The sequence below is a fragment of the Dendrobates tinctorius genome, unplaced genomic scaffold (genome assembly GCF_039654945.1).
Source record: "Dendrobates tinctorius isolate UK_male_01 unplaced genomic scaffold, ASM3965494v1 ptg000152l, whole genome shotgun sequence".
Lineage (NCBI taxonomy): Eukaryota > Metazoa > Chordata > Amphibia > Anura > Dendrobatidae > Dendrobates > Dendrobates tinctorius.
In genome coordinates this window covers 1820982-1847549 of record NW_027361819.1, presented here as the reverse complement: position 1 = coordinate 1847549, position 26568 = coordinate 1820982, and the positions used below count along the sequence as shown (strand labels likewise).

The window sequence follows — 26568 nt, the reverse complement described above, 5'->3', positions numbered from 1 at the left end:
ATCCCATGTAGTTTTGATGTTTATCTGCTTTTTTGTGAAAGAATATACACAGCATCAAAAATCCAACAAATACCCATCATGGGAAGCCATAAGGGGGGGCTGTGGTTCCTTCATTCTCAGGATTATAAATCCCAGCAGTCAATAAAGTTATGACATGTCCTTTCCATATACCACCAGTCAATGTGATGGAAATAACCCGTTAATAATAAACAACCAACGACAGGGACAATTCACACATTAACATTTAATCTCGGCCTCAGCTTATTATAACAGAGGCCCCATAATACACATAGATCGTAACATGTAGGGGTTCAGTGAAGGAGGCGGTGAAGGTGTGTAAGTGTCTGATGGGGTCACACAGCTCATAGAAGGACAGACGCCCGGCCTCATAGTCTAAGAAGACCCCAAGTGTCGGACATGTTGGCTTTACACTGAGAGGTAATATATTGGAGTTGTGCCATACTTTATATTCTCCATTATTTATATCCAAACACCAGGATTTATCATTATATGCAATACAAGACGGTCCGCCTTTCTTCTCTATACTGGGATAGGACAACCCGATCATACATCTTCCTATCTGGTTCCACTCTACCTCCCAGTAATGTCGTCCTGAGGAGAGGCCACATCTGCTTAATACCTGAGCATAATTAAGAAATCTTCCTGGTGATTCTGGTCTCACTTGTTTTTCTTCTGAACTTGTTGCCGTTTTCAGATCTTCTGATATCTTCACATATCTATGAGCAGTGTCCAAATCCATCAATATGTCTGGGACATGGACCCCGAGCTCTGACGTTACATTGGTGACAATGTCCCTCATAGATCGGTGTAAGGTCAGTGAGATCAGAACCTCATCCAGATCCTCCTCAGAACTGACCTCTCCACCAACCTCCTCTGTGTCCCCATCACCTCCAGGACTACTTACTGTAATGTCACTTTCTTGTAAGATTCTTATTGGGTCGGTGACACGACACATCTCCTCCACGTGACGCATCTTCCTGGACAGCTCGTCCTCCTGTATTTCCAGCTTCTTGATCAGATCAGATATCTGGGACACAATCTTTTCCTCCTGTCTGGAGACCTCGCTCAACGCTTTCTTTTCCGCCATTTCCAGTTGCTCCTTAATATCCATAAATATCTTACTGATGTTCTTCCTCTTATCGGAGGCTTTCTCCTGGATCTTCCTCTTATGATCCTGCAGATTCTGGACTCTTGTCTGAAGTTCTGCTTTTTGTGGGTTTAGTTCATCCAGATATTTCCTCAGTTTCTTCTTCTCCTTCTCAGAAGCCTCATCTAGAAGTTCCACCCGATGTCCTCGATGTTCACCAACCAGACAGCAAGACACACACAGACAAGCCGCGTCCTGCGGGCAGTAATATTCCAGAACCTTCTTGTGGAGGGAACATTTTTTGTTGCCAAAAGATCTTGTGGGATCTATTAATATATGATCCATTATGTTATTGTGGGCTGTCAGGTGGTCGTCACATAGGGAGCTTTCACACTGCAGACATGTCCTTACAGCCGGTACAGGAGACTTTGTACAGTAAGTACAGAAGATCCTGGTCTCCTCCACACCAGGCTGAGTAGATGAGAAACGCTCCACTATATTCTCCAGCTTCCGTTTCTTCTCCAGGGCCGGACGCTCCGGATATTCCGCTCTGCAGTCAGGACAGGAATACCCTCCAGCCGCCTCCTGGGAATCCAGCACACTCACAATACACGAGCGACAGAAGTTGTGTCCACATCTCAGGGATACGGGATCTGTATAGAGGCTCAGGCAGATGGAGCAGTTCAGCTCGTCCCTCAGCTCCGCAGACGCCATTGTAGTGGGAAAGAGCAGGAACTGAAAGTGAAAAAAAAATGTATTAGAGACAGTTTTGAGAATAAAATATTAACCCCCGAAACTCGGATGAGAAAGAAAATCATTAATAGGGTCTAAGGTTGGATGGGTGTTGTAGTAGTTGTACTGATTTCACCAGCTTGTAGTATAGAAAATAAATCAGGAGAATAAAAAAGGAAAAGAAAGCAGAGCAACCACAAAACTAAAGTCAGAAAGTGGGATCACCAGCGAGGCAAAATTGTGAATTTCAGCCCTCTCTGTTATGAGCGTTCGGAGAAGAGAAAATGCAAATGTACACGGTCGTGAGCATAAACCAATCTATTACGTGTGCGCAAGACTTTTGTCACGCCGTGCTCACCTGGGGGCGGGACCTTGGTCCCGACGTCATCTCTTCCGGAGCTGCGGTCACTCCGGGGGTCCCGTAGGGTGCGCACGCGCAGCTCTCGTCCCCGGGCCTCCTCCTACATGTCACGTTTGCGCTTGCGTGCTCCTGTCAGTGCTGTATAGGGCTCGGTCCTCTCTATGGTAATGGAGGACCTGACCCAGAACCAGTAGTAGTCATGTGCTATATCAGACGACCTCCCCCTAGGGGAGGTGCCTGATTATTGTTGTGCTTCCTGGCTTGGTCTGCCGTGTCCCTGCCTGGCTGTGCGCTGTACTCAGGTCCTCTGCCTTGCACTCTGTTGTGCCTCTTGGCACACGCTCTGAATCTGCACTCTGCTTTGTACTTGGTTGTGCCTCCTGGCACACGCTCTGATCCTGTGTTCTGTCTCGTACTCGGTTGTGCCTCCTGGCACATGCTCTGACACTGTACTCTGTCTCATACTCGGTTGTGCCTCCTGGCACACGCTCTTACCCTGTACTCTGTCTTATACTCAGTCGTGCCTCCTGGCACACACTCTGATTCCGTGCTCTGTCTTATACTCGGTTGTGCCTCCGGGCACACACTCTGATCCTGTACTCAGTCTCTTACTCTGTTACACCTCCTGGCACACCTGCTGCCTGACTCAGTGCTCTGACGTGCTCCTTGCACGCTTCCTGCTTCACTCACACCCGGACGAACGAAGTCTCTGTATACCACGTGTTCCCGTGTCCACACTTTACACGTTCCTGCAGACACTCTCACCCACTCGTGTCTCCTGTGAGCCGGCCGCCTGGTGCCAGCAGTCGTGGTGCCTCACCCCCTGGGGCTTGCCCCTGACACTCCCTGTATAGGGGGTGGTCTTCACTAGGTCAGCTCGCCCTGGGAGGGTTGGTGTCACGACCCAGAGGGTCCACTCCAGGAGTCGTCACAACTTTTATACCATTTACAGACAAATGTAGCTGCCATGGGAAATTCTCATCAGCGGCCTTCTTCTCCCAAACATGGCATGAGATTGTGGTGACAATATGGATTTTCTCAGTAAACTAACCTTAACATCTTCTCAAAGATTATATACGAAATAAGAAAATATTAGACCAAATATGAAACCTTATTTCTTCTACCTCTCGCAACCGATACAGAAAGGTTAAGCTTTCCTCTATATTTTTTTTTATTAACTAGCCTCAGTCTTATATGCCGTTTAATATTTTTATTAAGGTTTTATATTTGGTCTAATATTTTCCCCCTTCTCTGTTTTCCTTGTTCTCTAGCAAACACGACCAGGCGGTTGGACTTTGATCAACTCCCTTAGCTACTTGCAAAAGGTCTTTTAGGTCCATGCTTCTCCATTCCGGTCTGGCTGTCTGTACTACCTCCCCCAAAATCTTATTCATACAGTCAATGATTGCATTCATCAGCATCTTATTATCAAGGGAGTTCCTGAGACTGTACCCCACCTCAACTAGAACCAAAGTACATCTGTTACTCACTGTTACTCGGGACACCGTACTAGGCAGAGCGAAGTTCTCCGGAGTGGACCCTCTGGACCGTGGCACCGAGGGACCCCGAACGAGCGACCAGGTGAGGCCGACCCCTATACAGGGACCGTTAGGCGCAGGTCCGGGGGTTCGAATGCCACGGTAGCCGGAACCAAGAGGGGCGGCTCGGAATAGATCCGGTAGACTGGACTGGAGCTGGACCGCGAGCTGGAACCCGGGTTGGTGCGGCTTGTGATGGACAGCAGGTACGGAGTCAGGTAGGCAGTGCTGGAGCAGGTACGGAGACTGGGCCGGAACAGGTACAGACTCAGAACTAGGACAGGTACGATCCTGGAACTGGAGCAGGAGCGGACACAGGACTGGAACAGGAGCGGACACAGGACTGGAACAGGTGCGGACACAGGACTGGAACAGGTGCGGACACAGGACTGGAACAGGTGCGGACACAGGACTGGAACAGGTGCGGACACAGGACTGGAACAGGTGCGGACACAGGACTGGAACTGGAACGGACATCAGGGCAGGGCGCCGCCGGAGGCCGGGTCAGATGGGGAGAGCTGACTGCGGCCTACGGCGCATGCGCGAGACCCGCGGTGACGTCACCAGCCGCGGCCGCACAGAGAAGGAAGCCGGCGTCGGGGCTGGGAGGAGCGCGGCTGCCGGACGCGGTAAGTATGGCTGCACGCGCTGGGAGACCTGACGGGGAGCGTGGCAGGGGGCCCGGGGGCCGAGACGGCAGGGCCAGGGGCTGTGACAGTACCCTCCCCCTCACGCCGCCCCCTACTGCGGTTGGCAAAAAATCTCCTGAGAATGAGGGGAGCGTTGATGTTCTCCCGGGGTTCCCAGGATCTCTCCTCAGGACCAAAACCCTCCCAGTCAACAAGGAAAAAGGTTCTCCCTCTAACTCTCCTCATGGCAAGAATATCCCTTACCTCGAAGGTGTCATCCGAACCCACCGGGAGAGGAGCTGGAGCAGGAGCCGGATGAAACCGATTTAGGACCACAGGTTTCAGGAGAGAGACGTGGAAGGTGTTCGGGATACGGAGCGAAGCAGGCAACCTCAACCTGTAGGCGACTTCGTTGACTCGTTCCAGGATCTCAAAAGGACCAATGTACCGGGGGCACAGCTTGTAAGAGGGTAGTTTCAGTCGGATGTACTTGGACGATAGCCAGACCTTATCCCCAATGTGAAACGGTGGGGGGTCCAGCCTTCTCTTGTCTGCGTGTCTCTTCATTCGCTTGCTGGCTCTCTTGAGGGCTGCGTTGGTCTCGGACCAGATCTCAGAGAATTCCTGGAACTGGGAATTGGCTGCCGGTACCTCGGAGGCTGGGGTGACAGGAAGAGGTATGTTAGGATGTTTTCCAAATACTACGAAAAAAGGTGATTTGGTAGAGGATTCGCCAGCATGATTATTATAGGCGAGCTCCGCCCATGGAAGCAGCTCAACCCAGTCATCTTGATGGGCATTGGAGAAATGCCGAAGGTATGTAGTCAGCGTCTGGTTAGTTCGTTCCACTTGCCCATTGGTCTGCGGATGATAGGCAGATGAGAAATCCAAGGATATGTCCAGAAGCTTGCAAAGCGCCCTCCAAAATTTAGCCGTAAACTGTACTCCACGATCTGACACAATTCGTTGAGGAAGGCCATGTAACCTAAAAATCTGATGAACGAAGATCTTGGCTAAAGCAGGTGCGGAAGGAAGGCCACTTAACGGAAGGAAATGCGCCATCTTAGAAAAGCGGTCCACGACCACAAGGATCACCGTACAGCCAGACGAGCGGGGCAGATCCGTGATAAAAATCCATGGCGATACTTTCCCAAGGAGACTTCGGTATCGGTAACGGAAGCAGCAGGCCAAAAGGAGAACGACGAGGTGTCTTATTCCTTGCACAAGAAGAACAGGAGGCGACGAAGTCCGCCACATCCTGACGAAGAGTGGACCACCAGTAATACCGTGTTATGAGGGCCAGGGTTTTCCTGATTCCGGCATGGCCAGCCACCTTGGAGGAATGACCCCATAGAAGAACTCTCCTCCTGACGTTCTCTGGCACAAGAGTTTTGCCCGGAGGTGGAGACAGCAGCGTCAGCGGAGCCACTGTGATTATCTTCGAGGGCTCGATAACATGGGAAGGTTCCTCCCCAGATTCACACGGCTGAAAGACCCTGGATAGGGCATCGGCTTTAGTGTTCCTGTCTCCGGGGCGAAAGTGCATCTCGAAATCAAATCGAGCAAAAAACAGGGACCATCTAGCCTGTCAAGGATGGAGTCTCTGGGCGGACTGGAGGTAGGCTAGATTCTTGTGGTCAGAATAAACAACAAATGGGTGGACAGCTCCTTCCAGAAGGTGACGCCACTCCTCCAATGCCAGTTTGATGGCCAATAACTCGCGGTCGCCAATCGAGTAATTACACTCAGCTGGGGAGAAGGCTCTGGAGAAGAAACCACAGGGACGTAGGCGGCCCGAACCAGTTCTCTGGGATAAGACAGCCCCGGCGCCAGTCGAGGACGCGTCCACTTCCAGCACAAAAGGTTTGTCGCTCTCTGGACGGATCAAAACGGGAGCCGTGGAAAACGCTTGTTTTAGCGACTGGAAGGCCTCTTCGGCTTCGGGTGTCCAAGAATTAGTAGGGGTCCCCTTACGGGTAAGGGCAGAGATCGGCTTGGAGAGTGAGGAAAAATACGGAATGAATTGCCGATAGTAGTTGGCGAACCCCAAAAAACGTTGGATGGCTCTTAAGCCAACTGGACGAGGCCACTTGAGAATGGCGGAGAGTTTTTCAGGATCCATCTGCAGTCCGGCATCAGAGACGATGTAACCCAGAAAAGGTAGTGAGGTCTGCTCGAACAGACACTTCTCCATTTTGGCATATAAATGATTCTCCCGAAGACGCTGAAGAACAAGGCGGACGGTCCTCCTGTGAGACGGAAGATCTGGGGAGAAGACCAGGATGTCATCCAGGTATACTACGACACAGGAGTACAGGAGGTCCCGAAAGATTTCATTGACGAACTCCTGGAACACTGCCGGGGCATTGCACAGACCGAAGGGCATCACCAAATACTCGTAATGGCCGTCACGGGTGTTAAAGGCGGTCTTCCATTCATCGCCGGCACAGATGCGGATGAGGTTGTACGCCCCCCTGAGGTCCAATTTGGAGAAGATGCGGGCCCCTCTGAGACGGTCAAACAACTCCGGGATAAGAGGGAGCGGGTACCGGTTCTTGATAGTAATGCTGTTCAATCCTCTATAGTCGATACAAGGGCGCAGAGAACCGTCCTTCTTGACAAAGAAGAACCCGGCGCCCGCAGGAGACGAAGACTTCCGAATGAATCCCTTGGCGAGGTTCTCCGCGACGTATTCAGACATGGCTGCGGATTCCGCAGGAGACAGGGGATATATCCTGCCCCTAGGAGGAGTAGAACCAGGGTTTAACTCGATCGGGCAATCGAAGGACCGATGTGGCGGGAGAACCTCCGACTCCTTCTTGTCGAACACGTCGGCATAAGCCCAATAGGCTGAGGGGAGTCCCGAGAGCTCCTGAGGTGGGCGGGTGGGAACGACCGGATGAATGAGGTTCAGACAGCGACCATGACAAGGATCTCCCCAGTGTAAGACCTCCCCGGTCGACCAGTTGAGTACCGGCTGGTGTGTCCGTAGCCACGGGAGGCCAAGAAGGATGGCATGAGAGAGGTCGGACAACACGTAGAAGGCCACTTTTTCTCGGTGGAGAGCTCCGACTTGTAAGACAACTTCCTCCGTGACCGCGGTGATGGATTCCTGTAGCGGTCTGCCGTCAACGGAAGCGAGCAGCCGGGGGTTCTTCAGAGTGACCACGGGAATGCGATACTTGTACACCACTTCATGCCGGATGAAGTTGCCTGCTGAGCCCGAATCCACATAGGCCACCTCGGACCCACGCCTCTCCCCTGAAAGTAAAAGAACAGAAAGTGTAAGGGGCTGAGAGGATTCATAATCACCTAGGACGACCTCTCTTACCTGGCCTAGGTGGAGGAGTTTCCCGGTCTCACAGGACAAGAGCGGATGAAGTGGGAAGCGTTTCCGCAATATAGACAGAGACCCTGCTCCCGTCTCTCCCTCTGACGTCTCTCAGTTATCCGGACCCGATCTACCTGCATAGGCTCGGGAGGCGGAGTATGTACAGGACCGGGCAAGCGTGGGCTAAAGGGCCGACTAGTGGTCGGAGCAGGCCGAATGGGTCTCCTGTCCCTCGCTGATTCCCGGGCGCACTCCTGAAACCGGAGGTCAATTCGAGTGGCCAGGGAGATGAGGTCCTCAAGGGTGGTAGGAGTATCCCGCCCCGCTAACTCATCCTTAATTCTGCCCGACAAACCCCGCCAAAAGGCCCCGACCAATGCCGCGTTATTCCATCCTAACTCTGAGGACATGGTGCGGAACCGAATGGCGTACTGACCGACAGTAAGGGAACCCTGGTGGAGGTTGAAGAGTGATTCCGTAAGCGAGGCTATTCGTCCAGGCTCATCGAACACCTTACGAAAGGTGTCCAGAAAAACCGGAATACTAGAGACTATGGGATCGTCCCTCTCCCAGAGCGGATTTAGCCAGGACAAGGCCTCTCCCTCCAGATGGGACATGATAAAGGCCACCTTGGCTCTATCGGAGGGATACTGGTGAGGCTGGAGGTCAAAATGCAAGCCACACTGGTTTAGGAACCCCCTACACTGTTTGGGGTCCCCACTGTACCGGGGTGGTTTAGCCAAGCGAGGAGAGGGAAACGGAGCGGGATTAGGGAGGGCGGCTGAGGCGGCGGACTGGAGATCTCCCAGGCGACTGTCTACCGAGGCCATATAGGACAAAATATGGGACTGAGTGTCCCGCTGCTGGCTCAACTCCTGCTGGAGACTAGCCAGCTGAGCGGCATTCCCGGGATCGGCTGCCTGAAGGGCGGACAGACGGGACTCCATGGACTTCATGACCGACATGATGCGCCCCTGGTTCTCCCGTAAAAAGAGCAACTCCTTTTGACCGGGAGCAGAAATTCCGGCGGGATCCATGGCCTGACCGCACTGTTACTCGGGACACCGTACTAGGCAGAGCGAAGTTCTCCGGAGTGGACCCTCTGGACCGTGGCACTGATGGACCCCGAACGAGCGACCAGGTGTGGCCGACCCCTATACAGGGACCGTTAGGCGCAGGTCCGGGGGCTCGAATGCCACGGTAGCTGGAACCAAGAGGGGCGGCTCGGAATAGATCCGGTAGACTGGACTGGAGCTGGACCGCGAGCTGGAACCCGGGTTGGTGCGGCTTGTGATGGACAGCAGGTACGGAGTCGAGTAGGCAGTGCTGGAGCAGGTACGGAGACTGGGCCGGAACAGGTACAGACCCAGGACTAGGACAGGTACGATCCCGGAACTGGAGCAGGAGCGGACACAGGACTGGAACAGGAGCGGACACAGGACTGGAACAGGAGCGGACACAGGACTGGAACAGGAGCGGACACAGGACTGGAACAGGAGCGGACACAGGACTGGAACAGGAGCGGACACAGGACTGGAACAGGAGCGGACACAGGACTGGAACAGGTGCGGACACAGGACTGGAACAGGTGCGGACAAGATAGATTAGCACAAGGAGCCTGATGACAGGCGAACGTGCGGACCCAAAGGTGCTGAATGAACAACAGCGGTCAGGCGCCTCCATTAAGGGAGGGCGACCTGATATAGCAGCCGCTGTGCTCCCATTGGCCCGGCGGCGCCATCAGGGCAGGGCGCTGCCGGAGGCCGGGTCAGATGGGGAGAGCTGACCGCGGCCTACGGTGCATGCGTGAGACCCGCGGTGACGTCACCAGCCGCGGCCGCACAGAGAAGGAAGCCGGCGTCGGGGCTGGGAGGAGCGCGGCTGCCGGACGCGGTAAGTATGGCTGCGCGCGCTGGGAGACCTGACGGGGAGCGTGGCAGGGGGCCCGGGGGCCGAGACGACAGGGCCAGGGGCCGTGACAACATCTCCATACTGTCACCTTTTTGCTGTGTCACATCAGTCAGGAGTACAGACTGCTCTGATGCTTTCTGTGTAGCCCATTCTCTCATTGCATCGCTTCAGACTGATCATTCATTGACAAGTCTTAGTTACTTACTGGTAACAGGATTTTTCGAAACCCATGACAGCACCACTATCTAGTGGATACTCCCATCAAGGACATGAAACCTACAGGCTAAAAGGGTGGCACCCCTTCATCGCATCAGTTGGATTACAGAGCACAAGAGGACCTACCATGGTTATTACAAAAAAAACAAAACAACCAAGACCACAAACTTAAGGTGTGGAATCACCACCCTTGCGAGAGAAGTGTTCACCCACATGTGATGGGAGGGAATATAAGGGTGCAGTCATTGGTTCCAACAAATCCTGTTACCGGTAAGTAACCAAGACTTCATTGATTACCCATGACAGCAGCACAAGAGAATTATAGAGAAAAAAAAAAAAAAAAAGAATTCAGGGAAGGACCACAGCCTGGAGCACCCTTCTCCCAAAAGGTGAGATCGGAACGTGTACCCATATCCAATCTATAATGTCTACAGAAAGTGGAAGTTAAGGAACAGGTTGCTGTCTTACAAATGTCTTCTATCAAGATGTCTGATCTCTTTGCCGAGGGGGTTTCTAAGGCACGTGTGAAGGGAGCCTTTAAACCTTCCGGGACCGCCTTGCCACTTCCTGAGTAGGTTAAAGAAGTGGACTACCTAAGCCACCTATCAATTGTGGGTTTTGAGGCTTTAAGCCCTTTCCTGGAACCATGGAAGGACACGAACAATGATTATCCTTTCACCAGCTTCTAACATCCAAGGTATGAAGTCTTTCCTCCTACCGGTTCCTCAGATTAGAACAAAAGGAAGCACCACCTCTTGTAGTCTATGGAACTAGGATTCTACTTTGGGAAGGTAGGCTGGGTCTGGCTTAAAGATTACTCTGTCATCTAGAATTTGAGTAAAATGTGGAGCTATAGAAAGAGCCCGAATGTTACTGAATCTTCTTAACACTACCAACAGGGCTGTTTTAAGTGAAAGAATCATATGGGATACCGACTGAATGGGGTCAAATGGTACATCCGTTAAGGCTGACAGGACCAAATTCAAATACTATGGGACTAATTATACTTTAAAAATGGGCCTAGATCTTAATAAATCGTGACACCCAATAACTACTAGCCAAATCACAGCTGTAGAGAGGTCCAAGAGCTGCCAACTAGACTTAAGATACTGGTGGATAAACCTAAAAATAGAGACGCCCCACAGTCATCCCATCTTTGACCCTAGACCCTGAAGTGAAAAAAACCTTCTTCCAGGTTCTAGATTAGGGGGGAAAAAAAAATCTTTCCTTTTACAGCGCCCTTTCAAATTCCACACGATCAAGTGGAGGTTGGCTACTTTTGGATGGTATACTGGCCCTTGTGAAAGGAGATTCAGAATCTCCAGAAGAACCCATGGATCGGACACAGACATTATCCATGAGAACCATGGTCTTCTGGACCAAAAGGGGTCAATCAACACAATCCTTGCCCTGGCCTCCCTGATTTTTCTTTGACTAGCAGAATCAGGTTACTGGAGGAAAGCCATATGCCAGGCTGAAATCCCACAGAAAAAGGAAAGCATCTACCACTAGGGGATTTTCCTTGGGGTCCAAGAAACAAAACTCCACCTTTCGATTTGATCTGCTGGCAAAAAGGCCTATGACCGGGAGACCCCACATCAGAACTGTTATAAGTCACACCATAAATCACAGAGTACTGGGGGTAACTGTAGTGATGAGTTGATTTTGGGCTCTTTCTTCAACAATGGGGACTAGCATCCTGAAACGTGCGAAACTGTAAATTCGGTCTTAAAATATCAGCTCTGAAAGCTACCTCAGACAGATGTGGCTTTAATAGAACCCTAAAGAACCAAGTCTGATCCATGTAGTGCTGGACATCTGTTTATCTGACCACAATATTTTATTAGGTCCTGCTGTCTCAATTTAGTTTGATTGATTAACGAGAAGATAGAGTGCAAAAAAAAAAAAGTCTTAGACTCCTATATATTCAGACATAGGTTGGGGAGGGCATTTATGCAGGGGGCATTTATGCACACTTTATCAAAGTAGTGGCAGTTATAACATGGCAGTTAGTCAGGGCAGGAAACAGATAAGACATTTATATACATCTAATATATGTATATACCAATGGCGCTAAAGCGTACACCCACAGAACACAAAGCAGCAAGTAATAAGACAACACACCACTCAAGTTGTCTCCATAAAATAATAATAATAATAAACAAACCTGATAGAAACTTGCGCTAATTAAATGTGTCTTGGTTAAATAAAGATATCTTATGAAGAAATCTATTACCTTTACTGAAGCTAAAAACTGGCGAGGCAGGGAAAAGGGTCTTCAGAATGCAGGGTGGATTTCCAGGTCCTTTCCCAATAATATTCCCCGACACAGGTATATAAAAAGTTACTGGAGCTAAAGGGTGCTACCTCCTAGCATGCCGCCGTCCCGGCCGGTGACTGGCGCGCAGCTGGAGGTGTATATCGGCAGGCTGTAAGAGTACCAGCCGCCGCTTGCAAAAGCAGGCCTGCAAGGTCCAAAAAAGCTGAAGGACCTTGCGTGACGTCACAGTCACGTGATAGATCACGTGACAGGCAAGAAAGCCCTATGGGGCGCTGATGGGGCCAGAAAGCAATGGCAAATCCTACGCGATGCGGAATTCACTGATTCCTTCTTCAGGGATGGCCCCCTAGAGCAAGAGGAACCCTTATATAGCCTCCAGTATATAGCAATGGAGCATTATACTATGCATTAAAAGCAAATAACTCAATCTCGCTATTTAAACCGTTTGGGATCAGAGTATTCAATTCAAATATCCATTTACTTTCCACCCTGGACGTCTGATGGATAAAATTACCTTTCCTGATACTTCTTTTAACTATTTGAATCCCAGTCACTTTGATCAAACCCCCGGGCCGACCAATAATATCGGCTATTGGCGGCCTGACGGCTAATCTTTCTAAGTTTGTGGACTACCATTTACAGCAATTAGTCCCTGCCCTTCCAGCCTATTTGAAGGACACTACTCATGTTTTAAATACTATAGAATGGAAAGATCATTTCATCTTAGGGACTTTAGATATAACTTCCCTTTACACAGTTATTGAACATGAAAAGGGTTGCAAATCTGCGGAATTCTTTATGTCAGAGGCTAAAAGCTTTCCCAGCGACCAAATTGCTTTTATTGTCGATTGTATTTATTTTATACTCACCCACAACTATTTTTACTATGGAGTGAACTACTACTCCCAGAAGTGGGGGACCGCTATGGGTACCAGATTCGCGCCCAGTTATGCAAATTTGTATGTTGGCAAGTGGGAACATGAAACCATCTTTCCCGAGGGCAGGCTGCGCGCGAATCTGGTACTCTGGCACCGCTTCATATTTGATATTTTTATTTGGTCTGGTGGGCCTACTCTTAACAGATTTTATTGATGAATTGAATAAAAATTGTTATTTTTTAAAATTTACCGCAACTACTAGTCTCACGGAGATTAACTTTTTAGACTTAAAAATCTTTATTGAGGACAACACCATTCAGACACAACTATTTCACAAACCCACTGATTCAAACAATTATATTTCGCTAGAAAGCTGTCATCTCCCAAGTTGGCTTCTTAATATTCCAAAGAGCCAATTCATACGGGCTCATAGAAATTGTTCCAAGTCACAGGACTATTTAACTGAGGCTGAAACTCTAATCAAAAAATTTTGTCAAAAAGGTTATGATACCCAATCCCTGCTAGCAACCAGGGAATATATTGGACATATACCAAGGGAACAATTCCTCAGACATAAAATAAAAAATAAAGAAAATATTAGTATAGACGAGATTCCTATCATCACCCAGTATAATTCAAATAGTCAAATTCTCAGAGAAATTGTAAATAAACACTGGGGTATTTTGAAGAATGATAAAATCATAGGGGAAGTTCTACCAGCCTGCCCTAGGTTTGTCTTTAGAAGGGCAAACAATTTAGGTAACCTGGTAGCCCCTTCTATTTCAATATCTAAAAAAGGCCCCAATTCTCATTCACAACAGCAATTAAAAGGTTTTTTTCCCTGCAAAAAATGTGTATCTTGCAGAAAATTAGGCAGTAAGAAACAATTCTCTATTATAAATAAATCTATGGAGATTCAGATTCGTGATTTTATCACCTGTGACACGAAGGGGGTGATATATTGTATCACATGTCCATGTGATAAATTATATATAGGTCGAACGATACGTCCCTTAAATGTCAGAATTGGGGAACATTTACGGAATATTTCTAAGAAATTCACAGGTCACCCCCTCTCTAATCATTATCTTACACATCATGGGAGCTCCCTAAGGGACACTAAAGTGACTGGGATTCAAATAGTTAAAAGAAGTATCAGGAAAGGTAATTTTATCCATCAGATGTCCAGGGTGGAAAATAAATGGATATTTGAATTGAATACTCTGATCCCAAACGGTTTAAATAGCGAGATTGAGCCATTTGCTTTTAATGCATAGTATAATGCTCCATTGCTATATACTGGAGGCTATATAAGGGTTCCTCTTGCTCTAGGGGGCCATCCCTGAAGAAGGATTCAGTGAATTCCGCAACGCGTAGGATTTGCCATTGCTTTCTGGCCCCATCAGCGCCCCATAGGGCTTTCTTGCCTGTCACGTGATCTATCACGTGACTGTGACGTCACGCAAGGTCCTTCAGCTTTTTTGGACCTTGCAGGCCTGCTTTTGCAAGCGGCGGCTGGTACTCTTACAGCCTGCCGATATACACCTCCAGCTGCACGCCAGTCACCGGCCGGGACGGCGGCATGCTAGGAGGTAGCACCCTTTAGCTCCAGTAACTTTTTATATACCTGTGTCGGGGAGTATTATTGGGAAAGGACCTGGAAATCCACCCTGCATTCTGAAGACCCTTTTCCCTGCCTCGCCAGTTTTTAGCTTCAGTAAAGGTAATAGATTTCTTCATAAGATATCTTTATTTAACCAAGACACATTTAATTAGCGCAAGTTTCTGTCAGGTTTGTTTATTATTTATATACATCTACTCCCCGTACATTTGGAGTACAACAAATATGTACCATATGCATTTGTGTAATTTATATCCTGGCCGCCGCAGTCACACACATCCACCGCCCTGGCATTAACTCTCTACACTCCATCCAAATTGGCCCCTCGCTTCTTTCCTCTCCTATGTATAGCACTCATGCTCTTTTCACATTGTTAAATTGCACAGATCAAGTCAGTCCCACCATTCAACATCAGAGACGCTCTCACAAATCACTTAACCATCTGCTCACTCTTTCTATCCTCCTTCTCCTAGTCGCAGGAGACATTGCTCCCAACCCTGGTCCCCCATGTTATAGAAAGTCAAACCTCCCGACTGCTACACTCAGAAACCCCTCTAATCTTATTAATATTCCCTGCCTGCCATCTGTCTCTCTTAATTGTGCACTTTGGAATTCTTGCTCAGTGTGTAACAAACTCTCCATCACTCATGACTTTTTCCTTTCTAATTCTCTTAACCTCCTGGCTCTTACTGAAACCTGGATCCAGCAGTCAGACACTACCGCTGCTGCTGCTCTTTCATACAGGGGGCTACACTTCTCTCATACCCCAAGATCAGACAATAGAGCTGGTGGAGGCGTTGGTCTGCTAATATCACCAAAATGTACCTTTCAGGTTACCCCTCAAGTACCCTCACTTGTCTTCCCTTCTTTTGAGGTCCATGCCGACAGACTCTACACCCCCTTCTCCATGCGAGTGGCGGTGGTGTATCGTCCTCCCGACCCCTCCCATCAGTTCCTGGATCATTTTGCCACTTGGCTTCCACATTTTCTCTCCTGTGACATCCCTACCCTCATCATGGGAGATTTCAACATCCCCATTGCTTTTCCCCCTCTCCCCATCTGCTACTCACCTTTTATCTCTAACCTCCTCGTTTGGCCTTTCGCAGCTTACTAATTTTCCAACGCATGAAGACGGAAACTCCCTCGACTTGGTCTTCTCTCGGCTTTGTGCAGTGGATGATTTTGCAAACTCCCCTCTCCCGCTCTCTGACCACAATCTTCTTTCATTCTCTATCAAGAACTGCCAGGCTGCTCAGGTCACCCCCACTGTCCAGACTTATAGAAACATACAGGCCATTAACACCCAGAAACTTATGAAGAACTTGCAGTCTTCATTGGCCCCTATCTCCTCCCTCTCATGTCCTGATTCTGCATCGAAGCATTACAATGAAACACTTCAAAGTGCCCTTAATGAATTTGCACCCCCTATAAATAGAACACCACAACACAGACAACCCTGGCACACGGTGCAAACACGTTTCCTGCAGCGGTGCTCCAGGTGCGCCGAACGTCTGTAGAGAAGATCCAATCTACACGAAGATTTCATCCATTATAAGTTTATGCTTCGAACATACAACACTGACCTTCACCTCTCCAAACAAACCTATTTCAACACCCTCATCACCTCACTGTCCAATAACCCGAAACATCTCTTTGACACTTTTCATTCTCTACTCAATCCAAGAGTACAGGCCCCAACCACGGAGCTCCGAGCTGATGATCTGGTCAATTACTTCAAAGAAAAAATTGACCAGATTCGACAGGAAATTATCTCCCAATCAACTCATACCATGCACTGTCCTCCCTCCCACACTGCATCTAGCTCACTCTCTGATTTTGAACCAGTCACAGAAGAAGTAAGCAGGCTCCTAGCATCTTTTCGCCCAACCACTTGCACCAGTGACCCATTTCCGTCACATCTCCTCCAATCCCTCTCCCCTGCTGTCACCCCTCACCTAACTAAAATATTTAACCTCACTCTCTCTTCTGGTATCTTTTCCTCCTCATTTAAGCATGCCATCATACATCCACTACTTAAAAAACCGTCCCTCGACCAAAATTGTGCCGCTAACTATAGACCTGTCTCTAATCTTCCCTTCATCTCTAAACTCCTGGAACGCCTGGTCCACTCCCGTCTTATCCGCTATCTCTTTGATAACTCTTCTCGACCCTCTCCAATTCGGTTTCCGCTCTTTACACTCTACTGAAACTGCCCTCACTAAAGTCTCTAATGATCTACTAACAGCCAAATCAAATGGTCATTACTCCATGCTAATTCTCTTGGATCTCTCTGCAGCATTCGACATGGTGGATCATCAGCTCCTCCTCACTATGCTCCGTTCCATTGGCCTCAAGGACACCGTTCTCTCCTGGTTCTCCTCCCATCTCTCTGACCGCTCCTTTACTGTATCTTTTGCTGGCTCCTCCTCCTCTCACCTTCCCCTTACTGTTGGGGTTCCTCAAGGATCGGTTCTAGGCCCCCTCCTCTTCTCCTTGTACACTGCCCCTATTGGTCAAACAATCAGTAGATTTGGTTTCCAGTACCATCTCTATGCTGATGACACCCAGTTATATGCTTCTTCTCCTGACATCACGCCTGCCTTTCTAGAAAACACCGGCGATTGTCTAAACGCTGTGTCTAATATCATGTCCTCACTATATCTGAAACTGAACCAGTCAAAGACTGAACTCCTTGTGTTTCCTCCCGCTACTAATGTACCTATACCCGACATTGCCATTTCTGTGTGTGGTTCCAGTATTACTCCCCAGCAACATGCCCGCTGTCTTGGGGTCATACTTGACTCCAAGCTTTCCTTCGCCCCCCACATTCGATCACTGGCTCGCTCTTGTCATCTGCACCTCTAAAACATCTCTAGAGTTCGACCTTTTCTTACTTTTGACTCTGCAAAAACTCTTACTGTTTCTCTTATTCATTCTCGTCTCGATTATTGTTACTCTCTTCTAATCGGTCTCCCTCTTACCAAACTCTCCCCTCTCCAATCTGTCTTGAATGCTGTAGCCAGGATCATATTCCTCACCAATCGCTACACCGATGCCTCTACCTTGTGCCAGTCATTACACTGGCTACCCATCCACTCCAGAATCCAGTACAAACTTATTACCCTCACCCACAAAGCCCTCCATGGCTCAGCACCACCCTACATCTCCTCCCTTGTTTCAGTATACCACCCTACCCGCGACCTCCGTTCTGCCGATGACCTGAGGTTAGTATCCTCAATAATCAGAACCTCCCACTCCCGTCTCCAAGACTTGACACGTGCTGTGCCAATTCTTTGGAATGCACTTCCCAGGTCAATACGATTAGTAAAGGAAATCATATGAAAAAACCCTAACAACGATACTTTATTATTAAAAGACCAAAGGTCACACCACAGAGTGAACAGAACAAAAAAACAACAAAAAAACGTGTCCAAACAGTACCCAAATAAAAACATGTAATGGGGGTTACCTAGGAGTCCCTATTATCGTCTAAGGCTCAATCCTTCCTTGCCGCGGAGGTTGGCACCCTAGGGGGAGCGTTGTGGCGCCCCCGCTCAATGATGGCTGTCCCTGTGGACCCTGATGTACCCTACAGCCCCTGGGGATCCCTTCCCCGATGCTAAGGGGGCCCCTATCAATAGACAGAGATCAACTGTGTTAAAGGGGACCCTAATCCCCAAATACAATTAAAAATCAAAAGGAACACATTTATGTACTGGCATTAAGGTGATGGCATATCAGTGACACGAGTCAAGTAGATACAACAGATACACTAGATAAAGTCCACAGCATATAGAATATCATTAACCTGAGGTTAGATCAAAATGGCACAAAAATGATCAATCACTCAGTAGCCAAAGATTAGATGTATAGTGACCAATGCATGCCACCTGACTGGAGAAACAGTGCCAATGAATGTTTTTAATTGTATTTGGGGATTAGGGTCCCCTTTAACACATTGAGCGGGGGCGCCACAACGCTCCCCCTAGGGTGCCAACCTCCGCGGCAAGGAAGGATTGAGCCTTAGACGATAATAGGGACTCCTAGGTAACCCCCATTACATGTTTTTATTTGGGTACTGTTTGGACACGTTTTTTTGTTGTTTTTTTGTTGTTTTTTTGTTCTGTTCACTCTGTGGTGTGACCTTTGGTCTTTTAATAAAGTATCGTTGTTAGGGTTTTTTCATATGATTTCCTGTTCTGAGACCCTTTACATTTGACAGTTATTTTTGCAATACGATTAGTACCCAATCTCCACAATTTTAAGCGTGCCGTGAAAACGCATTTATTCAGACTGGCCTACCGCCTCAACACATTAACCTAATCTATCCATGTGTGGCACTGCCAAAAGTTTTACCATAACCAGGTTCCCCGCATCATGTTCCCACATGCTTTATGCATCCATTAGCCCTCTGTGTCTGTACTGTTACACACTTAACATTATGACTGGTCCATACAATTCAGGGCAACTGTTACCACCCACCTTTCGTGTCTCCCTCTTTCCTCATAGACTGTAAGCTTGCGAGCAGGGCCCTCATTCCTCTTGGTATGTGTTATAATCTACTGTATGTGATTATTGTTATGCTGTAATGTCTATTGTCTGTACAAATCCCCTCTGAAATGTAAAGTGCTGCGGAATATGTCGGCGCTATAGAAATAAAATTTATTATTATTAATTATTATTATTATTATAAGATCACAATCCTTGAACACCTAAACAGGAATCTGGACCTCCTGCAGGGTCCCCAGGTTGTATCTAGGGAGAAGCTGCTGGCTAGAGGAGCGAGACGGAGGCAAGAGTAATCTAACTAGCCAGGTCAGTAACGGTAAGGACAGAACCAGAGACAGAATCAGGAAACATAACAGATCAGGGTACAGACTACAAAAAAAGCATAAGAGTCAGAGTAATCAAGGCATAAGATATCTGGTCACTTTCAGTATCTTTTCAGCCGAGACCCTACGGCAGGCCGGAACGGTGAGCATCTCACAGTCCACCAAAGAGATAGCGGCCACAGTATAAGCATGGTGGCCAGAAGTGAAGGGTTCTGCCCTATAACGCCCCAGTTGTGCTCTTTGCACGAGAGAGATTGGAAATGTTCTGTGTTCCTGAAAGCAGAAGGACCTGTCTTGACCGGAACGCCAGGTACTGGCTAAAGATGGCCGAGGAGTTTGTTCCCCCCCCCCGTTTTGTCTTGCACATCCCCCTTCTAAATTAAAATATTAAACTGTAAAGCGTCCGAAACCCTTGTGGCCCCTGTGGATTGTGTGCACTGCCCCATGAACTCTGTTTCATTTCCACCATGGGCTCTGCCAGATTTTATCCACACACTTTTTCCCGATGACTGATGAGCAGCACTGCACTTCTTAAAGGGGCTATGGTCCGCAAAAGTGGGAGAAGATGAATGACCCGAGGATTGAGCCGGGTCAGGACTGTATAGACTGTCGGAGCTTTTAGGTTGGCCAATGGGCCAATTTGCGAAAAAAAAAAAATGAACACACTGTGTCAGGGTACCTGGAGCAGCGGGACCGGGGTCATCCAGCAGGAGGAAAAAAAATAAAATGAAAATTTGCAATCAAGCTACCCAAATGCAGTTAGGTACCCAAGTAGTGATGGGATTGGTGGCGGGCATGATGATTTGTTATTATGGGGGTCCTGACATTTCTGATGGCCGTCCTACATGCTGTATTTCCACCCGTTTTCAGCCTCAGTGACGGCATATATGTTGGGACTGGTTACAAAAAACTGTGTAGAGTCACAGAAAATACGGGACAGTCGGCATTTATGCAAATCAGACGATCGCAGCTTCAAGTCCCCTAAGGGCACTAGTAACTACATTGGAATCTAAGAATAAAATACAAAGTTTTTAAAAAGGATGAAAAAAATAATCTCCCCCCCACCTCCCTGCCCCCACTGAAAAAAGATAATACAGAAAATACATGTGTGGTATCACCGGGCTCAGAAATGTCCGATCTATTAAAGTATAAAGATAATCGCCCCGATCAGGAAACACCAAAACTACAAACAATCACACAAAAAATGCAAAATAGCCTCAATACAACGTGATGACACCCTGCACGGCTCAGCAGTCAGTATCACACAGGAGAGGATTAGATACACAGCTCAGCAGACAGCATCACACAGGAGAGGATTAGATACACAGCTCAGCAGACAGTATCACACAGGAGAGGATTAGAAACACAGCTCAGCAGACAGCATCACACAGGAGAGGATTAGATACACAGCTCAGCAGACAGTATCACACAGGAGAGGATTAGAAACACAGCTCAGCAGACAGTATCACACAGGAGAGGATTAGATACACGTCTCAGCAGTCAGTATCACACAGGAGAGGATTAGATACACAGCTCAGAAGACAGTATCACACAGGAGAGGATTAGATACACGGCTCAGCAGTCAGTATCACACAGGAGAGGATTAGATACACAGCTCAGCAGACAGCATCACACAGGAGAGGACTAGATACACAGCTCAGCAGACAGTATCACACAGGAGAGGATTAGAAACACAGCTCAGCAGACAGTATCACACAGGAGAGGATTAGATACACAGCTCAGCAGACAGTATCACACAGGAGAGGATTAGATACACGGCTCAGCAGACAGTATCACACAGGAGAGGATTAGATACACAGCTCAGCAGACAGTATCACACAGGAGAGGATTAGATACACAGCTCAGCAGACAGTATCACACAGGAGAGGATTAGATACACGGCTCAGCAGTCAGTATCACACAGGAGAGGATTAGATACACAGCTCAGCAGACAGCATCACACAGGAGAGGATTAGATACACAGCTCAGCAGACAGTATCACACAGGAGAGGATTAGAAACACAGCTCAGCAGACAGTATCACACAGGAGAGGATTAGATACACAGCTCAGAAGACAGTATCACACAGGAGAGGATTAGATACACGGCTCAGCAGTCAGTATCACACAGGAGAGGATTAGATACATGGCTCAGTAGACAGTATCACACAGGAGAGGATTAGATACACGGCTCAGCAGACAGTATCACACGAGAGGATTAGATACACATCTCAGCAGTCAGTATCACACAGGATAGGATTAGACACGGCTCAGCAGTCAGTATCACACAGGAGAGGATTAGATACACAGCTCAGCAGACAGTATCACACAGGAGAGGATTAGAAACACAGCTCAGCAGACAGTATCACACAGGAGAGGATTAGATACACAGCTCAGAAGACAGTATCACACAGGAGAGGATTAGATACACGGCTCAGCAGTCAGTATCACACAGGACAGGATTAGATACATGGCTCAGTAGACAGTATCACACAGGAGAGGATTAGATACACGGCTCAGCAGACAGTATCACACGAGAGGATTAGATACACATCTCAGCAGTCAGTATCACACAGGATAGGATTAGACACGGCTCAGCAGTCAGTATCACACAGGAGAGGATTAGATACACAGCTCAGCAGGCAGTAACACACAGGAGAGGATTAGATACACGGCTCAGAACGCAGTATCACACAGGATAGGATTAGATACACGGCTCAGCAGTCAGTATCACACAGGAGAGGATTAGATACACGTCTCAGCAGTCAGTATCACACAGGAGAGGATTAGATACACAGCCTAGCAGTCAGTATCACACAGGAGAGGATTAGATACACAGCCTAGCAGTCAGTATCACACAGGAGAGGATTAGATACACAGCTCAGCAGTCAGTATCACACAGGAGAGGATTAGATACACGGCTCAGCAGTCAGTATCACACAGGAGAGGATTAGATACACGGCTCAGCAGTCAGTATCACACAGGAGAAGATTAGATACACGGCTCAGCAGTCAGTATCACACAGGAGAGGATTAGATACACAGCTCAGCAGTCAGTATCACACAGGAGAGGATTAGATACACGGCTCAGCAGTCAGTATCACACAGGACAGGATTAGATACATGGCTCAGTAGACAGTATCACACAGGAGAGGATTAGATACACGGCTCAGCAGACAGTATCACACGAGAGGATTAGATACACATCTCAGCAGTCAGTATCACACAGGATAGGATTAGACACGGCTCAGCAGTCAGTATCACACAGGAGAGGATTAGATACACAGCTCAGCAGGCAGTATCACACAGGAGAGGATTAGATACACGGCTCAGCAGACAGTATCACACAGGATAGGATTAGATACACGGCTCAGCAGTCAGTATCACACAGGAGAGGATTAGATACACGGCTCAGCAGTCAGTATCACACAGGATAGGATTAGATACACGGCTCAGCAGACAGTATCACACAGGAGAGGATTAGATACACGGCTCAGCAGACAGTATCACACAGGACAGGATGAGATACACGGCTCAGAACGCAGTATCACACAGGATAGGATTAGATACACGGCTCAGCGGTCAGTATCACACAGGAGAGGATTAGATACACGGCTCAGCAGTCAGTATCACACAGGAGAGGATTAGATACACGGCTCAGCAGACAGTATCACACAGGAGAGGATTAGATACACAGCTCAGCAGTCAGTATCACACAGGACAGGATTAGATACACGGCTCAGCAGACAGTATCACAAGTATCACACAGGAGAGGATTAGATACACGTCTCAGCAGTCAGTATCACACAGGAGAGGATTAGATACACGGCTCAGCAGACAGTATCACACAGGAGAGGATTAGATACACGGCTCAGCAGTCAGTATCACACAGGAGAGGATTAGATACATGGCTCAGCAGACAGTATCACACAGGAGAGGATTAGATACACGGCTCAGCAGACAGTATCACACAGGAGAGGATTAGATACACATCTCAGCAGTCAGTATCACACAGGATAGGATTAGATACACGGCTCAGCAGTCAGTATCACACAGGACAGGATTAGATACATGGCTCAGCAGTCAGTATCACACAGGAGAGGATTAGATACTGCCTGCTGAGCTGTGTATCTAATCCTCTCCTGTGTGATACTGCCTGCTGAGCTGTGTATCACACAGGAGAGGATTAGATACACGGCTCAGCAGGCAGTATCACACAGGAGAGGATAAGATACACGGCTCAGCAGTCAGTATCACACAGGAGAGGATTAGATACACGGCTCAGCAGTCAGTATCACACAGGAGAGGATTAGATACACGGCTCAGCAGTCAGTATCACACAGGAGAGGATTAGATACACGGCTCAGCAGTCAGTATCACACAGGAGAGGATTAGATACACGGCTCAGCAGTCAGTATCACACAGGAGAGGATTAGATACACGGCTCAGCAGTCAGTATCACACAGGAGAAGATTAGATACACGGCTCAGCAGTCAGTATCACACAGGATAGGATTAGATACACGGCTCAGCAGTCAGTATCACACAGGATAGGATTAGATACACGGCTCAGCACTTACCTGCAGGAGAGGATTAGATACACGGCTCAGCAGTCAGTATCACACAGGAGAGGATTAGATACACGGCTCAGCAGTCAGTATCACACAGAAGAGGATTAGATACACGGCTCAGCAGTCAGTATCACACAGGAGAGGATTAGATACACGGCTCAGCAGTCAGTATCACACAGGAGAGGATTAGATACACGGCTCAGCAGTCAGTATCACACAGGAGAGGATTAGACACACGGCTCAGCAGTCAATATCACACAGGACAGGATTAGATACACGGCTCAGCAGACAGTATCACAAGTATCACACAGGAGAGGATTAGATACACGTCTCAGCAGTCAGTATCACACAGGAGAGGATTAGATACACGGCTCAGCAGTCAGTATCACACAGGAGAGGATTAGATACACGTCTCAGCAGTCAGTATCACACAGGAGAGGATTAGACACACGGCTCAGCAGTCAATATCACACAGGAGAGGATTAGATACACGGCTCAGCAGTCAGTATCACACAGGAGAGGATTAGATACATGGCTCAGCAGTCAGTATCACACAGGAGAGGATTAGATACACGGCTCAGCAGACAGTATCACACAGGAGAGGATTAGATACACATCTCAGCAGTCAGTATCACACAGGACAGGATTAGATACACGGCTCAGCAGTCAGTATCACACAGGAGAGGATTAGATACACAGTTCAGCAGTCAGTATCACACAGGAGAAGATTAGATACACGGCTCAGCAGTCAGTATCACACAGGAGAGGATTAGATACACGGCTCAGCAGTCAGTATCACACAGGATAAGATTAGATACACGGCTCAGCACTTACCTGCAGGAGAGGATTAGATACACGTCTCAGCAGTCAGTATCACACAGGAGAGGATTAGATACACGTCTCAGCAGACAGTATCACACAGGAGAGGATTAGATACACGGCTCAGCAGTCAGTATCACACAGGAGAGGATTAGATACACGGCTCAGCAGTCAGTATCACACAGGAGAGGATTAGATACACGGCTCAGCAGTCAGTATCACACAGGAGAGGATTAGATACACGGCTCAGCAGTCAGTATCACACAGGAGAGGATTAGATACACGGCTCAGCAGTCAGTATCACACAGGAGAGGATTAGATACACGGCTCAGCAGTCAGTATCACACAGGAGAAGATTAGATACACGGCTCAGCAGTCAGTATCACACAGGAGAGGATTAGATACACGGCTCAGCAGTCAGTATCACACAGGAGAGGATTAGATACACGGCTCAGCAGTCAGTATCACACAGGAGAGGATTAGATACACGGCTCAGCAGTCAGTATCACACAGGAGAGGATTAGATACACGGCTCAGCAGTCAGTATCACACAGGAGAGGATTAGATACACGGCTCAGCAGTCAGTATCACACAGGAGAAGATTAGATACACGGCTCAGCAGTCAGTATCACACAGGAGAGGAATAGATACACGGCTCAGCAGTCAGTATCAAAAAGGATAAGATTAGATACACGGCTCAGCACTTACCTGCAGGAGAGGATTAGATACACGGCTCAGCAGTCAGTATCACACAGGAGACGATTAGATACACGTCTCAGCAGTCAGTATCACACAGGATAGGATTAGACACACGGCTCAGCAGACAGTATCACACAGGAGAGGATTAGATACACGGCTCAGCAGACAGTATCACACAGGAGAGGATTAGATACACGGCTCAGCAGTCAGTATCACACAGGACAGGATTAGATACATGGCTCAGTAGACAGTATCACACAGGAGAGGATTAGATACACGGCTCAGCAGACAGTATCACACAGGAGAGGATTAGATACACATCTCAGCAGTCAGTATCACACAGGATAGGATTAGACACGGCTCAGCAGACAGTATCACACAGGAGAGGATTAGATACACAGCTCAGCAGGCAGTATCACACAGGAGAGGATTAGATACACGGCTCAGCAGTCAGTATCACACAGGAGAGGATTAGATACACGGCTCAGCACTTACCTGCAGGGATTTCATCAGTCTTTGCCATCAGTAGAAGCCTCAGGGTCTAATAAAATTTCCATTGCTCTCACCTGACACTGAGGCATCATGGGACATGTAGTCCTGAGAGGACGGCACAGGTGTTATTACGTGGTGGATAATGACCGCTTTCCAGTAGTATTGGCTCCGGGATCAGCGGCTTCTCTGGGGCCGTCTCCCTCGTTCTTGTGGATTTTGCAGCCCTTTGATTGGTCGGAGCCGGTTTGCAGCATTTTCCATCAGGATCCGCTGCACAGACCGGACGGCGCTGACTGATCTCCCACCGGGTGTTTCCTAAAAAAAGCTCAAAAGTCCGAACACCTGAGCAGCAAAGAGGCTTCACCATAGAAGTGAATAGGAGGTGACATTCAGGTGGTTTTTCATTAACTCCTCCATCTTTTTCTATTTTTCTATATTGTGGACTCCTGTGAAATCTCCGCGTGTTCGTATCATATATGTATTGGGCAGATTTGTTTTTGGCGCCGTGTGTTTTCTCTACCTCTGACGGTTCCCACCAGGTACATGGGATGTA

General features: G+C 48.2%; 1 protein-coding gene across 2 annotated transcripts; it reads right to left on the bottom strand.

The window, feature by feature from the left end:
- Positions 1–225: 225 nt before the first annotated feature.
- On the bottom strand, positions 226–26279 carry LOC141050702 (E3 ubiquitin/ISG15 ligase TRIM25-like). Of its 2 annotated transcripts, none has more exons than XM_073547294.1 (2): positions 26019–26279; positions 226–1843 (listed from the first exon to the last, which is right to left on the bottom strand). In XM_073547294.1, exons 1-2 carry the CDS (start codon positions 26031–26033, stop codon positions 257–259), a joined length of 1602 nt encoding a protein of 533 aa, XP_073403395.1. In that variant the 5' UTR covers positions 26034–26279; the 3' UTR covers positions 226–256. The 2 variants fall into 2 exon arrangements, with proteins under 2 accessions (XP_073403395.1, XP_073403396.1); XM_073547295.1 differs by lacking the exon at positions 26019–26279 and adding an exon at positions 24015–24036.
- Between the last annotated feature and the right edge of the window lie 289 nt (positions 26280–26568).